This window comes from Delphinapterus leucas, chromosome 5 (genome assembly GCF_059928025.1).
Source record: "Delphinapterus leucas isolate spDelLeu-1000000601 "Yukka" chromosome 5, BTC_Dleu_Yukka2, whole genome shotgun sequence".
Classification (NCBI taxonomy): Eukaryota; Metazoa; Chordata; class Mammalia; order Artiodactyla; family Monodontidae; genus Delphinapterus; species Delphinapterus leucas.
This window is the reverse complement of record NC_143133.1, coordinates 104,681,562-104,697,898: the sequence shown is the minus strand read 5'-3', so window position 1 is coordinate 104,697,898 and position 16,337 is coordinate 104,681,562. Positions and strand designations below refer to the sequence as shown.

Here is a 16,337-nt window from a genome sequence, read left to right as displayed (position 1 = left end):
CCAGTCTTAAATGATAAATTGTTCAGATACAGAAATCTTTATTTGAAAAGAGTTTCTATTTCTCATAAAGTGATATGAGGTAATTTTCAAATGAAATAAGGCATTACAGGTCGATAGATCTCATTTTCACTTATTTCCAAAATGTATGGAGCAAGGAATATGTGCTTGCTGTAGCAAACACAGTTGAGCTTTTAGTACATACTTGCAATGACTTCAAATAAACTAAATCGTTAAATGTTTTATTTAGACCTCTGGTAACTGGCTCCCAGCTGCTCATAATCCTTGAATTTCCTTAGCGGGCCAAATCTAAAGTCTGAAAGGGTTCACAATTAAGAAAATGCTTTCTAAAATCTGGGTAAATTGTATTTAATTTAGATCTTATCTTAAACATGCCTCATTTTTTCTTAATGTTTATTTCTTTTCATTTAGTTACTGTTATTGCTTCTTTTTGATCCAAGCTCTTCTGTATAATGCTGGGTTCTAATTTTTCACTATGAGACATTCATGCAACCATCTTTATGATTTTTCTCACTTACTAGCGTTGGTGTTTCATAGATAGAAGTGCCTTATGTTTTGCTAAAAGCTTAAAGATAGGGCTTCTAAAATTACGCTAAACAAAATGTAAGGTTAATTTCATTCATCCATATTTTGAGCAGGGGAGGTTTCTTGGAAATTTCCTTTTCCCATCAAAGGATGCATACTGGAAGCGTGACTGGGAGGGAGCAGGCAGGCTGCAGGAATGTGTGGAAGCAGCAGGTCTGCTTGCCAAGCCTAGGACGTGCGACATTCATTTAAATGTCCTGAGTAGTTTAGGAGTTACTATGGATTAGAGTACAGTTTGTTAAAAACCCTACTAAGAATGTCCTGAGACTAATTTAATCTTGACTTCAGAAGGCAGCTTGGTGTCTGTCAGGCCCAAGGGGTGTCACTGTGGGCATTGATTATTGCACAGAATCCACTGTAGTGACCCTGCCTGTGATAGACAGTTAGAGCTCTCATTCAAGGAGAAAGGAAGCCAAGAAACCCCTTTCTAGCAGTTTGGCTTCTGGACAAAGGGAAGTTCGCTGAGGTGGAGGCCAACGTCCGCTACGCATTTGAGTGCATTAGGATTTTTGTGTTTAGTGTTGTGTTGTAAGTTATTCATATATTACTTTTCAATCTAGGAAGGGAGTCTGGGTTTTGAAGTGATAGCACATTGTGGCATGCATTATTTCATGAGAAAATCAAAAGCGGGTAAGTATTTTGCCCTTAGGCTTTTTGTAGAACTCTAGTTTGGGATTGGGTGGGAAGTAGTGAGGAAAATTCGTATTTGTAGATGGAATAATTAGTCCTATTAACGTCATTGCATCATATTCTGTTCTTTAAGAGCATGATCATTAATAGAACGACTTGAAATTGTTAAGAATCCTCCAAAAACATCCGAGTGCTTGTGTAATTAAAGCCCCCTTAAGTCTTAGCCTGTACTTTTGTAAGGGATTTTTTTTCAGACACGTTATTTGATCATCATAGCAACCTTGTTGCCAGGAACAATTGGAAGATTCTGGTTCTTTTATAAAAGGGCTGACTAGAAGTTAGTAAAAAACTAATTTGGAATTGTGTTTGAAGACTCTAGTACAGGAGCATAAACATCGTATAGGGAGCGCTAGTTGTTGTCTGAGCCTGAGGGCCAGAGTGTTGATAGAGAAAGCTGTTCCTGGTTTTCTTCCTGCTTTTTGACTTATTAAAATATATAATCTAAGGACAGTGTTATAGCACAGAGATTTCCTTTGGGAGATTCCCACTTTTCCGCCCTGATAATGCTCTTTAGCACAGACAAGACAGAACAGATAAGTAGAGAGGGCAAGGTGAGCCGGAGACCAGCTTACAAATGTAAACACGCACTTTCTCTAGACTAAGCCCTGCTCTGGGCTCTCTTCTGAGGCTTGCTGTTTGCCCATCAGCATTCTGCCTAGTAACCCGGCTTAGATGATGACTAGCGCTTACGTGGAAGCAGTTTAGCCTTTTAGGTATAAAGCTGTTAAACATGGTCCGAGTATGATTTTTAACTTGTTTCAGACTGTATTCATGAGCCATGTGTCTTTTATGTTATTACCTTCACATAATTCGATTTAGTTTTGTTTTATACGTTTCTTTGATTTGATATATCATTTGCCATTGAGTTAGAGGGACTTTTAGTAGAGCAATCCGAGGACAGGGGGGCATTGATCACTTTACCGTCCTCTCAGTTTGAGAAGTTTTAACCCTCAGCCCTTGGCATTATTTACTAAGTGAATTGTGTTTTCCGTACATCTAAATAGTACATCTGATTTAACTTGTAGAAAATCCTAACTGGGAAGGGAGCCTTTCTCTGGATTGGTCTACCTGGCATGTGGATTCCGAACTTGCAGATACACTGTATGAAAGATGGAAGAAATTAAAAAATGGTGACGTCTGCAAGTATGTTTTCACCTCTCTTTGTTCAGCACTGGGGAGACATTGTGACCTAATACTTTATTGAAATTTCAACACTGAATTTTTAATATCTAGCCTTTTATTTTGACAAATTTCAAACCTCAGAAGATTTGAAAAGTATAGTATGGTAAATATTCAAATATTCCCAATCAATCTAGACTCACTAGTTGTTTACATTTTTACCACTTTTGCTTTTTTCTCTCTCTCTACGTCTGTATCTATGTGCACGTACATACATTTTCTTTTTGCTGAGTCATTTGAAAGTAAGCTGTAGACATCATGATACTTCAACCCTCAGTACTTTATTAGGAAAGACATTCTTTTCGAAGGAGAACGTTCTCCTCCATATAACTACACTGCCATTACATACCCAGCAAACTTAACACTGATGCAATTATATGAGCTGATATACCGTCTGGATTCACATTTCTCTAGTTGACCCCAAAATATCCATTATAGCTGTCTTTTTCTTTTTCCTTTTTTTTTTTTAACATCTTTATTGGAGTATAATTGCTTTACAATGTTGTGTTAGTTTCTGCCATAGAACAAAATGGATCAGCTATATGTATACATATATCCTCATATCCCCTCCCTCTTGCATCTCCCTCCCACCCTCCCTATCCCACCCCTCTAAGTGGTCACAAAGCACCGAGCTGATCTCCCTGTGCTATGCAGCTGCTTCCTACTAGATATCTGTTTTACCTTTGGTGGTGTATATATGTCCATGCCACTCTCTCACTTCGTCCCAGCTTACCCTTCCCCCTCCCTGTGTCCTGAAGTCCATTCTCTACGTCTGCGTCTTTATTTCTGTCCCACCCCTGGGTTCTTCAGAATCTTTTTTATGTTTTTTAGATTCCATATATATGTGTTAGCATATGGTATTTGTTTTTCTCTTTCTGACTTACTTCACTCTCTTTGACAGACTCTGGGTCCATCCACCTCACTACAAATAACTCAATTTCATTTCTTTTTATGGCTGAGTCATATTCCATTGTATATATGTGCCACATCTTCTTTATCTATTCATCTGTCGATGGATACTCAGGTTGCTTCCATGACCTGGCTATTGTAAATAGTGCTGCAGTGAACATTGAGGTGCATGTGTCTTTTTGAATTATGGTTTTCTCAGGGTATATGCCCAGTAGTGGGATTGCTGGGTCATATGGTAGTTCTGTTTTTAGTTTTTGAAGGAACCTCCATACTGTTCTCCATAGTGGCTGTATCAATTTACATTCCCACCAACAGTGCAAGAGGGTTCCCTTTTCTCCACACCCTCTCCAGCATTTCTTGATTGTAGATTTTTTGTTGATGGCCATTCTGACTGGTGTGAGGTGATACCTCATTGTAGTTCTGATTTGCATTTCTCTAATGATTAGAGATGTTGAGCATCCTTTCATGTGTTTGTTGGCAATCTGTATATCTTCTTTGGAGAAATGTCTATTTAGATCTTCTGCCCATTTTTGGATTGGGTTGTTTGTTTTTTTGATATTGAGCTGCATGAGCTGCTTATATATTTTGGAGATTAATCCTTTGACAGTTGCTTTGTTTGCAAATATTTTCTCCCATTCTGAGGGATGTCTTTTGGTCTTGTTTATGGTTTCCTTTGCTGTGCAAAAGCTTTTAAGTTTCATTAGGTCCCGTTTGTTTATTCTTGTTTTTATTTCCATTTCTCTAGGAGGTGGGTCAAAAGGATCTAACTGTGATTTATGTCATAGAGTGTTCTGCCTATGTTTTCCTCTAAGAGTTTGATAGTTTCTGGCCTTACATTTAGGTCTTTAATCCATTTTGAGTTTATTTTTGTGTACGGTGTTAGGGAGTGTTCTAATTTCATTCTTTTGCATATAGCTGTCCAGTTTTCCCAGCACCACTTACTGAACAGGCTGTTTTTTCTCCATTGCATATTCTTGCCTCCTTTATCAAAGATAAGGTGATCATTTGTGCGTGGGTTTATCTCTGGTCTTTCTATCCTGTTCCATTGACCTATATTTCTGTTTTTGTGCCCATACCATACTGTCTTGATTACTGTAGCTTTGTAGTATAGTCTGAAGTCAGGGAGCCTGATTCCTCCAGCTCCGTTTTTCTTTCTCAAGATTGCTTTAGCTCTTTGGGGCCTTTTGTGTTTCCATATGAACTGTGAAATTTTTTCTTCTAGTTCTGTGAAAAATGCCATTGGTAGTTTGATAGGGTTTGCATTGAATCTGTAGATTGCTTTGGTAGTATAATCATTTTCACAGTGTTGATTCTTCCAATCCAGGAACATGGTATATCTCTCCATCTGTTTGTATCGGCTTTAATTTCTTTCATCAGTGTCTTATAGTTTTCTGCATACAGGTCTTTTGTCTCCTTAGGTAGGTTTATTCCTAGGTATTTTATTCTTTTTGTCACAGAGGTAAATGGGAGTGTTTCCTTAATTTCTTTTTCATATTTTTCGTCATTACTGTGTAGGAATGCAAGAAATTTCTATGCACAAATTTTGTATCCTGCTACTTTACCAAATTCATTGAGTAGCTCTAGTAGTTTTCTGGTAGCATCTTTAGGATTCTGCAGTATAGTAGCATGTCATCTGCAGACAGTGACAGTTTTACTTCTTTTCAGATTTGGATTCCTTTTATTTCTTTTTTTTCTCTAATTGCTATGGCTAAAACTTCCAATACTATGTTGAATAATAACGGTGAGAGTAGGCAACCTTGTCTTGTTCCTGATCTTAGAGGAAATGGTTTCAGTTTTTCACCACTGAGAACAATGTTGGTTGTGGGTTTGTCAAATATGGCCTTTATTATGTTGAAGTAGGTTCCCTCTATGCCTACTTTCTGTAGATTTTTTTTTAATCATAAATGGGTGTTGAATTTTGTAAGAAGCTTTTTCTCCATCTATTGAGATTATCATATAGTTTTTATCCTTCAGTTTCTTAATTTGGTGTATCTCATTGATTGATTTGCATATATTGAAGAATCCTTGCATTCCTGGGATAAACCCCACTTGATGATAGTGTATGATCCTTTTAATGTGCTGTTGGATTCTGTTTGCTAGTATTTTGTTGAGGGTTTTTGCATCTGTGTTCACCGGTGATATTGGCCTATAGTTTTCTCTTTTTGTGACATCTTTGTCTGGTTTTGGTATCAGGGTCATGGTGGCCTTGTAGAATGAGTTTGGGAGTGTTCCTCCCTCTGCTATATTTTGGAAAAGTTGGAGAAGGATAGGTGTTATTAGCTCTTCTCTAAATGTTTGATAGAATTTGCCTGTGAAGCCTTCTGGTCTTAGGCTTTTGTTTGTTGGAAGATTTTTAATCACACTTTCAATTTCAGAGCTTGTGATTGGTCTGTTTATATTTTCTATTCCTTCCTGGTTCAGTCTCGGAAGGTTGTGCTTTTCTAAGAATTTGTCCATTTCTTCCAGGTTGCCCATTTTATTGGCATAGAGTTGCTTGTAGTAATCTCTCATGATCCTTTGTATTTCTGCAGAATCAGTTGTTACTTCTCTTTTTTCATTTCTAATTCTGTTTAATTGAATTTTCTCCCTTTTTTTCTTGATGAGTCTGGCTAATAATTGTTTATCAATTTTGTTCATCTTCTCAAAGCACCAGCTTTTAGTTTTATTGATCTTTGCTATCATTTCCTTCATTTCTTTTTCATTTATTTCTGATCTGATCTTTATGATTTCTTTCCTTCTGCTAACTTTGGGTTTTTTTGGTTCTTTCTCTGATTGCTTTAGCTGTAAGTGTAGGTTGTTTGAGATTTTTCTTATTTCTTGAGGTAGGATTGTATTGCTATAAACTTCCCACTTAGAACTGCTTTTGCTGCATCCCATAGGTTTTGGGTCATTGTGTTTTCATTGTCATTTGTTTCTAGGTATTTTTCTATTTCTCTTTGATTTCTTCAGTGATCTCTTGGTTATTTATTAGTGTATTGTTTAGCCTCCATGTGTTTGTACTTTTTACAGTTTTTGTCCTGTAATTGATATCTAGTTTCATAGTATTGTGGTCAGAAAAGATACTTGTTACACTTTAAATTTTCTTAGATTTACCAAGGCTTGATTTGTGACACAAGATACAATCTATCCTGGAGAATGTTCCATGAACACTTGAGAAGAAAGTGCAGTATACTTTTTTTGGATGGAGTGTCCTATAAATATCAAGTCCATCTTGTTTAATGTGTCATTTAAAGCTTGTGTTTCCTTATTTATTTTCATTGTGGATGATCTGTCCATATGTGAAAGTGGGCTGTTCAAGTCGCCTACTACGATTGTGTTACTGTTGATTTTCCCTTTTATGGCTGTTAGCATTTGCCATATGTATTGAGGTGCTCCTATGTTGAGTGCATAAATATTTACAGTTGTTATATCTTTTTCTTGGATTGATCCCTTGATCACTATCTAGTGTCCTTCTTTGTCTCTTGTAATAGTCTTTATTTTAAAGTCTGTTTTGTCTGATACGAGAATTGCTACTCGAGCTTTCTTTTGCTTTCCATATGCCTGGAATATCTTTTTCCAGCCCCTAACTTTCAGTCTTTATGTGTCTCTAGGGCTGAAGTGGGTGTCTTGTAGACAGCATATATACGGGTCTTGTTTTTGTATCCATTCAGCCAGTCTGTGTCTTTTGGTGGGAGCATTTAATCCATTTACATTTAAGTTATTTAGTTATCGATATACATTTAGTTATTGATATATATGTTCCTATTACCATTTTCTTAATTGTTTGTTATTGTAGGTCCTTTCCTTTTCTTGTGTTTCCTGCCTAGAGAAGTTCCTTTAGCATTTGTTGTAAAGCTGGTTTGGTGGTGCTGAATTCTCTTAGCTTTTGCTTGTCTGTAAAGGTTTTAATTTCTCCGTCCAGTCTGAGTGAGGTCCTTGCTGGGTAGAGTAATCTTGGTTGTAGGTTTTTTCCTTTCATCACTTTAGGTATGTGCTGACACTCCCTACTGGCTTGCAGAGTTTCTGCTGAAAGATCAGCTGTTAACCTTATGGGGATTCTTAGACCCTTTCTTTTTCTCTTCTTCTTCTGGGACCCCTGCAATTCAAATGTTAGTGCGTTTAATGTTGTCCCAGAGGTCTCTGAGACTGTCCTCAATTCTTTTCTTTCTTTTTTCTTTATTCTGCTCTGCAGTAGTTATTTCTACTATTTTATCTTCCAGGTCACTTATCCATTCTTCTGCCTCAGTTATTCTACTATTGATTCCTTCTAGAGTATTTTTAATTTCATTTATTGTGTTGTTCATCATTGTTTGCTCTTTAGTTCTTCTAGGTCCTTGCTAAATGTTTCTTGAATTTTCTCTTTTCTATTTCCAAGATTTTGGATCATCTTCACTATCATTATTCTGAATTCTTTTTCAGGTAGACTGCCTATTTCCTCTTCAGTTGTTTGGTCTGGTGGGTTTTTACCTTGCTCCTTCATCTGCTGCATATTTCTCTGTCTTCTCATTTTGTTTAACTTACTGTGTTTGGGGTCTCCTTTTTGCAGGCTGCAGGTTTGTAGTTCCCATTGTTTCTGGTGTCTGCCCCCAGTGGGTGAGGTTGGTTCAGTGGGTTGTGTAGGCTTCCTGGTGGAGGGGACTGGTGCCTGTGTTCTGGTGGGTGGGGCTGGATCTTGTCTTTCTGGTGGGCAGGACTGCGTCTGGTGGTGTATTTTGGGGTGTCTGTGAACTTAGTATGATTTTAGGCAGCCTCTCTGTGTTCCTGTCTTGCTAGTTGTTTGGCATAGGGCATCCAGCACTGGAGCTTGCTGGCCATTAGGTGGAGCTGGGTCTTAGCATTGAGACGGAGATCTCTGGGAGAGCTCACGCCAATTGATATTACATGGGTCCAGGAGGTCTCTGGTGGTCCAGTGTCCTGAACTTGGCTCTCCCACCTCAGAGGCTCAGGCTTGACACCAGGCCAGAGCACCAAGACCTTGTCAGCCACATGGCTCAGAAGAAAAGGGAGAAAAAAGAAAGAAAAGAATAAATAATTTAAAAAATTATTAAAATAAAAAGAAAAGTAGAGAATAACCAAACCAATAAACAAATCCCCCAGTGTTAACAACTGCTAAAAACTATAGTAAGATAAGCATAGAAATCAGAAACAAATCACTCGCAGACTGCCAACCCCACGTCTACAGTTGCTCGCGCAGTCCACTGCCTCAACTTTGGGATGATTCGTTGTCTATTCAGGTGTTCCACAGATGCAGGGTACATCAGGTTGATTGGGGGGATTTAATCCGCTGCTCCTGAGGCTGCTGGGAGAGATCTCCCTTTCTCTTCTTTGTTTGCACAGCTCCTGGGGCTCAGCTTTGGTTTTGGCCCTGCCTCAACGTGCAGGTCGCTGGAGGGCGTCTGTTCCCACTCAGACAGGACGGGGTTAAAGGAGCCGCTGATTAGGGGGCTCTGGCTCACTCAGGCCGGGGGGGGGGAGGGAGGGGTATAGTAGTTACACTTCGAACACGGGATGAGCCTGCGGTGGTACAGGCTGACGTGACGTTGCAACAGCCTGAGGCGTGCTGTGTGTTCTCCCAGGGAACTTATCTCTGGATCATGGGACCCTGGCAGTGGCGGGCTGCACAGGCTCCTGGCGGGGTGTGGATAGTGACCTGCACTTGCACACAGAAGTTTTTGTGGCAGCAGCAGCAGTGTTAGTGGTTCATGCCCATCTCTAGGGTCTGAGCTGATAGCCACGGCTCACGCCCGTCTCTGGAGCTCATTTAGGCAGTTACCTGAATCTCCTCTCCTCATGCACCCCCAAAACAGTGGTCTCTTGCCTCTGAGGCAGGTCCAGACTTTTTCCTGGACTCCCTCCCGGCTACTTGTGGCACACTAGCCCCCTTCAGGCTGTGTTCATGCAGCCAACCTCAGTCCTCTCCCTGGGATCTGACCGAAGCCGGAGCCTCAGCTCCCAGCCCCCATGTGCCCCGGCGGGTGAGCAGACAAGCGTCTCGAGCTGGTGAGTGCTGGTTGGTACCGATCCTCTGTGTGGGAATCTCTCCACTTTGTCCTCTGCACCCCTGTTGCTGCGCTCCCCTCCATGGCTCTGAAGCTTCCCCCCTGCCCACACCCCATCTCCGCCAGTGAAGGGGCTTCCTAGTGTGTGGAAACCTTTCCTCCTTCACAGCTCCCTCCCACTGGTGCAGGTCCCATCCCTATTCTTTTGTCTCTGTTTTTTTTCTTTTTTCTTTTGCCCTACCCAGGTACGGGGGGAGTTTCTTGCCTTTTGGGAGGTCTGAGGTCTTCTGCCAGCGTTCAGTAGGTGTTCTGCAGGAGCAGTTCCACGTGTAGATGTAGTTTTGATGTATTTGTGGGGAGGAAGGTGATCTCCTCGTCCTACTCCTCTGCCATCTTGAAGGTCCCTCCTCTCTTTTTTCTTTTTTAAAATCCAGAGTCCATTCAAGGACCATGCATTGCATTTGGTTGTCATGTTTCCTTAATTTTCTTCAGACTAGTGTCTGCACCTTTTTTCGTCTTTCATAGTGTCAGTGTTTTAAAGCGTCCTAGCCAGTTGTCTTATAGAACATTCAAAACGTTGGATTTTTGGGGGTTGGTTCTTCAAGTTTACATTCCTGTTAAGCATTTCGGGGAAGAGTACTAATTACTTGGTCGGTGTTGTGTCTTTATCATTTCATCACCTGAGGGAGGGACATAAATGTCAGTTTGTCCCATTATTGACATTGCTCAGTTGAATCATTTGACTCTCTCCATTGTAGATGGTTTTCCTTTTGCAATTAATACGTAATATGTGCTATGATAATTCAAGACCATGTACATTTCCTGTTCCCTGAGAATGTTTCACCCCATGATTTTGGCATCCATTGATAATCCTTGCCTGGGATCAGTTGTTGAATTGATGGCTGCAAAAATGGTGATGTTTCTAATTATTTTGTTCATTCTACACTCTTTTTGAGCATCACTGTGGATTCTTTGGTCCTTACCACCGTTATTATTTTTGATGCTGACTTGTCCCAGATTTGCCTGATGGGAGCGCTGTGTGCCCATCATTCTTTGAGCACTTCCTTGCTCTCTAGTAAAACAGGACCTTCCAGGATCATCTTGTAGTTTGTGTCACCCAGACTCCAAATAAATCATTTTTTTCCAAGATCCCCTTGTTCCTCTTAGTGGAAGTGATTTCCTTTTTTTCTGTCAAAATTATTTTTCATAATTTCTTTGTTTACGCATTACACAGGAGGAACGTTTTAGGAATGACTCGGTTTGCCCACTCGAAGAAATCCAAGGAGTCCGAACCCTTTGCTCTCTTCCTGCCTCGTTTGATCCCGGAGGCTGGCCTCGTGTTAAACTTCAGCGCCACCGCCCTGAGGAACAGCGTGGTGAGGGTCCTGCATCTTTTCATCTCTTCATTTCACCCCAGCTCTTGGGTTTTTATGTTATCAGAGTATCGCCACCTTGAGATACTGTTTCAGAACCAAAATTAGTGGAAATTAAGTGGCGCACGTATGCCATTCAGTGCTTTCAGGAGGGAGGTGTCAGAAGAACAAAAGTAAGGGGTAAGACTCATGAACAGACTGAAAATGCTTAAAACAAACACGTTTTATGAAGTCTGTATTCAGTTCAGAATCTTATCAGCTAAGAAAGTATTCAACTGCAACAACAGAAAATCCTGACTAACACGGGCTTCAGTAGGAGTGAGTGAGTTTGAAGTTCAGAGGGGAGAGGAATTGACTGGGTGATGGTTCATGGTTAGATGCAGGTGATGCACTTTTGCAGGGGCATCTCAGGAGTGGTTCTGCCTTCCCTGGGGTCTGACTCTCCTCTCTGCACATCTAGGTGAAGTACTTTGTGGTGAAGAACCCTTCCTCATGGCCAGTCTCCCTGCAGCTCCTGCCTGTCTCCTTGTACCCGAAGCCCGAGGCTGCCGCGCGCCTGCTGCACAAATGGTAATGCCCAGCTGGTGAAGACCTCTCACGGGGTGTTGGGAGGTCCTGTTAAGACCCAGAATTATTTAACGTCCTTTGCGTTTTCCCTGGGACCTGTGTGTGGATGTGCCTGGGATCAGCCTGTGACCACAGCCCCCATCTCCTCAGTGCAGACCCCTGAGGACAGTTCCCAGTTCTGGGTACCGTGTGGGTCTTGAATGTTACCATGTCAAGTCCAGGGCCCAGCACAATATTCTTTTCTTGTCAGGGAACCTTTACAATCATGATTTTTCACATGTACTCCTAAAATTTAGAATTGAAATCACAGTGACCTCTGGGCAACACAAGAAATGAGTTTAGTGGTTCAGTGTGTTTTAACCTAGTGTTGTTATACAAAATATGATCATAGTTCACGTCCGTTACATCTTATTTTTGCACAGTAGTCACAGTTTCACTTAGCATGTTTCCTCTTCTGGCTCAGTGACACCTGCCCTCATCCCTGGGTCTCAGCTTCAGGATTCCTGATGTTTTGGACCACAGGAGTCTCTGTTTGGGGTGGGGGTAGGGGCGTTCTGTGCTTTGAAGGATGTTTAGCAGCATTCCTGGCTCCCACCCAGTAGATGCCAGTGGGACCTCCCCAGCTGCAGCAACCAAAAGTGTCTCTAGATGTGGCCAAATATCCACTGGGAGATAGAACGGTCCATGGCTGAGAGTCACTTCCTATCAGGTTCCATAGCTGTGAACCATTTGGGGGAAAAAAAAATGGCTTCATGTTGGGAGCTTTTGTCACCATATGATTCTTTACATTCTGTGCTGCCAACATGATTCATTCAACAATATTTATTGAGCTCTTACAACATGCCTGGTACAGCGTGGGGGGCTGGGACACAGGAGTGACAGGTCAGGGTGAACTGGGTCTGTGTGCAAATACATGCATACGTATCTATATGTGCACGTATGTTCTCCTCTTCCTTGGTGATCTGAATGCTCTTTTAAACAGTTTTTTCTTTACAGGTTTGGCACCGATGTACAGATGATCAATTTCACAACTAGTGAATTCCAGCTCACCAAGGCTTGCCCTTACCGGGTAGGATGTCATCTTTACACAGAAAAAAGAACGCTGACAAGCTAGACACATAGCATATGGGCCTCACTGATTTGTGTTTCAAGTGTCTTTATGTAATATCTGTGGCTCTCTATTTTTGTACTCTAGGAGTTAAGTATACGTAGCAGCTTTTTCCAATTAACTAATGCAGCAGGAGCCCACGGTTCATGTGAGCCTGTAAATCATTTTAATTTGATCATTTAGATTCCTGTGAGTGAGGAAATAACAATTGAATCAGAGCTATGTAGAAAACCATAAAGCCCGAGATCCCAGAATTTATAATTCTCTTAAGATTCCTTGGCCCCATCAAATTCTTTTAAGGGCAAGATAAGGTAAAAACAAATATGTTAAAAAGAAATCTTCTCTTACTAAACTGGCTTCATGTTTTTAGCAGATCACCCAGTTTCTGTGATAGTCACCTGCTCTATAAAAAAGGATTTCTGGGAGTCTTGAGCCTCTGGGCCCTCATGAGGTCTCGCATAAATACCCAGGGAGGGAGTAAACATGTCACGTGGCGAGGACATTGCTTAACTGGGAACTGGCAGCCTGCTTTCTGAGTTTTCACGCAGTCGTCCTGTGGGTCACTGGTATTCTGTGCTTGAGATCAATTAAAAATGAAGCATCTCTTAAAAAAATACACAGACACACATATGCATGTCACTGTGGTTCTAATACACACACGTATTCAAATGCCTTGGGTATTTTCTTCTTTCTCTACCCATAACGCTCCAAAGATACGCTGTTGGCTCTAGATTAACTTGAAAGAGGGGGGCCACAGATAGCCTCCAACTGTGAGTTAGAACGAATCAAAGCAAGCTTTTAAGTGGATTTTTAACAGAGAGTTATTTATAGTAAGAAACACGCAAGCAGTAGCGTTCCTTTCCCTTTGTCAGTGGTCTAGGCAGTTGGGTCTTGTGTTAGCAAGCCTGTCCTGCCCTGTCCCTCTCACTCGTCTCTTCACCAGGCAGCCTCCCAGGACTGCTGGGAGGTAAATGAGTCCAAAATGCTAACAGGTATTTTGTCCCACGACTACTTAACCACATGTAACTTGAAATTCCAAAAATAATGCCAGTTTCTTTTACATGTCAGTGTTCTATTCAGATTTAAACAAATGGTGGAACTCGCGAAAAGATTTTAATCTGTGATTGAAGATTTTCCCTGAGAATGTTATACCTTTTGTGACAAAGGAGATATCACCATTGTTAATTTATTACATTGACAAAAAGAATAGTCAGTATCAATGTCTCTGAGACACTACAAATTTAACTTAAAATCCTTATTAGAATTCTTTGCTATATAAGAAAGAACTACATTTTTGTTTTGTTGGTTTATTTTTAGAAATGCGGTCCCTTTGGTTAAGACCATTGGACATTCAAAGTTCCAAAGCCAGGCTCCTCCATGTAGTCCTGGGTAAATTATTTAACCTCTCCAGGTCTCCTCTTTTTCACTCATAATAATGTTTGAAGATTCCATAGGTTTATAGAATGCTTAGCATTTTATATGCCTAATTATATTCCAGAGCCTGGCATATAAGAACTATTTTATTTAATAATTGGTGCTGTTGTTATCATGCTTTTAATACCCTAAATCGGCAGCTTTTTTTCAACATTCATATGTGTATAAAGCAGAATTCCTCCCTTCATGAAGTTTATAATTTTAATGAAAATGAATCAAATGCCATCGCTATTTCTTCTTTCAGATAGTATGGGAAATGCGAGCAATAACTGAGGGATAAAACAAATTTAAAAACTAAAAATATAGAAAAGAGAAATATTATGAAGACTACATGGTTACAGTTCTAAAGAATTAATAAATTATTTTTAGTGAGAAGGTGCTAGAAAAAACATTGGAAAGAGGGAAAGTCTACCACAATGATGAAGAACTAAATCTTTTTTTTTTTTTTTTTGCGGTACACGGGCCTCTTACTGTTGTGGCCTCTCCCGTTGCGGAGCACAGGCTCCGGACGCGCAAGCTCAGTGGCCATGGCTCACGGGCCCAGCCGCTCCGCTGCATGTGGGATCTTCCCGGACCGGGGCACGAACCCATGTCCCCTGCATTGGCAGGCGGACTCTCAACCACTGCACCACCAGGGAAGCCCGAAGAACTAAATCTTGAATATTAAATTTAGAACACAAAATTTATTCAGAGAAAGTGAGAAATCTTGGGGAGAATAAAGGAGGATATGAATAAATAAAGATCTTTCTCCTAAATGGAGAAACTAAATAAAGATGGTTTCTTTATAAACTTAATATTAAAGAGAATTTAGGGTTGTCCAGCAGTGGACAGGTGGTTTGGTCAGATTCCTGTAGCATTCAAGCAGAGGCTATTGCTCTGTTTTCTCAGTAATGTTTTACATCCAAAGCATCTTTGCATCAAAGGCCTGTAGCCCCAGCTCCCATCTGGTCCAGGCGGCAAGTCCCCTTTCCAGCCTCTGTGTCAGGTTGTCCTGCAACCTCTGCCTCTGCTTCTCAGCCGGGCTCGGGAACCTTTGATGGGTGTGAACTCTCGCGGTAAACAAGTTCCACAGGTTGATTTGGGTGGTCAGATCCAGACGTTAAAGAAACAGCAGTCATGTTTATGCATTTTAATGAAGATGGAATCTTGTTCTCTAGGAGTTAATTGCATTTATTAATGACTTGCAGGGTGTGCATTCTGAGGAATCCAGGTTTGGCATCCTCCACTTACATTTGCAACCTTTGGAAAGGAAAAGGGTTGGTGTAGTTTTCACGCCAGCTGACTATGGAAAAGTCACCTCCCTCATCCTAATCCGGTAGGTGTGTCTCTTTCTCATTGGCTGGCTGACTCTTTCTCTCAAGAATCTCTTTAGCTAAGAGGTGACGTTGACTCACTCAGGCCCTCAGTGATGAGCTGTGTCCAAGGGTAGGAGAGGCAGTGGCTGAGGAGAGCGGCTCCCTCAGTCTCTGCACTTAGGCCTTCTGTGTGTCAGGTTCCTGCCTTGTACCATGGGTAGCGTGTGCCCACCTCTCCAAGGGCAGCGGTACCCTTCCCGCGGCATCTCATCCACCGTCACAGAGGGCAGAGCACACTATGAACACACACACACACACACACACACACACACACACACACACATCCACACTTACTTTTCTGTCCTCAGCTCAGAAGAATAATTGAAACACTGCCATATACGTTTTCATTCCGTGGTGTTTGGATTTACACTGTTCTCATGTCTCTCTTGCTTCTGGAATTCTCTGTAGCCCCAAAGGACAATGGAAAAAGTCCTTAGTTGAGCCCACTGGCTTGTTTTACTTCTTTTCCTTCCTTTTAAATGAACAATTATTGCCAGCTGATTTAAGCAGCCAAATGTTTTTCATTCTGAATTTTTTTTCCTCTTTACTCTTTATTGAGAGTCTTCTTTCAAAAATTTACAGTAAATACAGATCTCTGTTGAAGCCCTCTCTGCATTGGTGAGACTTCTAACACAAATTTAATTTTTTCATTAATGACGTTTTAGTTATATATATCTTTTAAGCTTTTCCAGTGTCATACCAATTGGCAAAAGACTTTCTTATTCAGGACTTCCTTTAATATACGAGTTTGTTCTTCTGCAGGTGAGTGCTGCTAAAAAGAAAATGCACTAAGATGAAGTTCTTAAAAGAGTCTGCTTGTTCATTGTAAAACAACTGTACACGCCCCCTGCCAAAAAAAGAAGTACCCATAAAGCACTCATACTGCATCCATGGTTGTCTCCAAGAAAAATATGTTGGCGACTGTTTGAATTATAAGCTGAATTAGCCACTTTTTTTCATGGAACACCATTTTTACTTGAAAGGATGATTAGCAGAAAAACTATGGTTGTTTCAGATTCAGGTACTTGGCAAACATTTTCCTGAAAATGAACAAAGTGAGCCGGTCACTTCAAGGGTAGTGTTTGTTGCCAATGATAAAATTTGAGCATTCGCATGAAAAGTAGAGTTTTGGAAAACTTGT

At 40.9% G+C, this 16,337-nt stretch overlaps 1 protein-coding gene across 11 annotated transcripts in view; it reads left to right on the top strand.

Annotated features, from left to right (window-relative positions):
- TMEM131L (transmembrane 131 like) overlaps positions 1–16,337 on the top strand; it is a 159,665-nt gene that overhangs the window by 106,201 nt on the left and 37,127 nt on the right. For all 11 annotated transcript variants that reach the window (XR_016393367.1, XM_089912303.1, XM_022599718.2 and 8 more), the window contains 6 exons: positions 1,164–1,233; positions 2,319–2,436; positions 10,594–10,735; positions 11,193–11,302; positions 12,296–12,368; positions 15,029–15,156. Coding sequence is in view for 10 of the 11 variants with exons in the window: in XM_089912303.1 (XP_089768429.1) it covers positions 1,164–1,233; positions 2,319–2,436; positions 10,594–10,735; positions 11,193–11,302; positions 12,296–12,368; positions 15,029–15,156 (641 nt within the window). In the remaining variant the exon portion in view is untranslated. The remainder of the gene's footprint in view (positions 1–1,163; positions 1,234–2,318; positions 2,437–10,593; positions 10,736–11,192; positions 11,303–12,295; positions 12,369–15,028; positions 15,157–16,337) is intronic.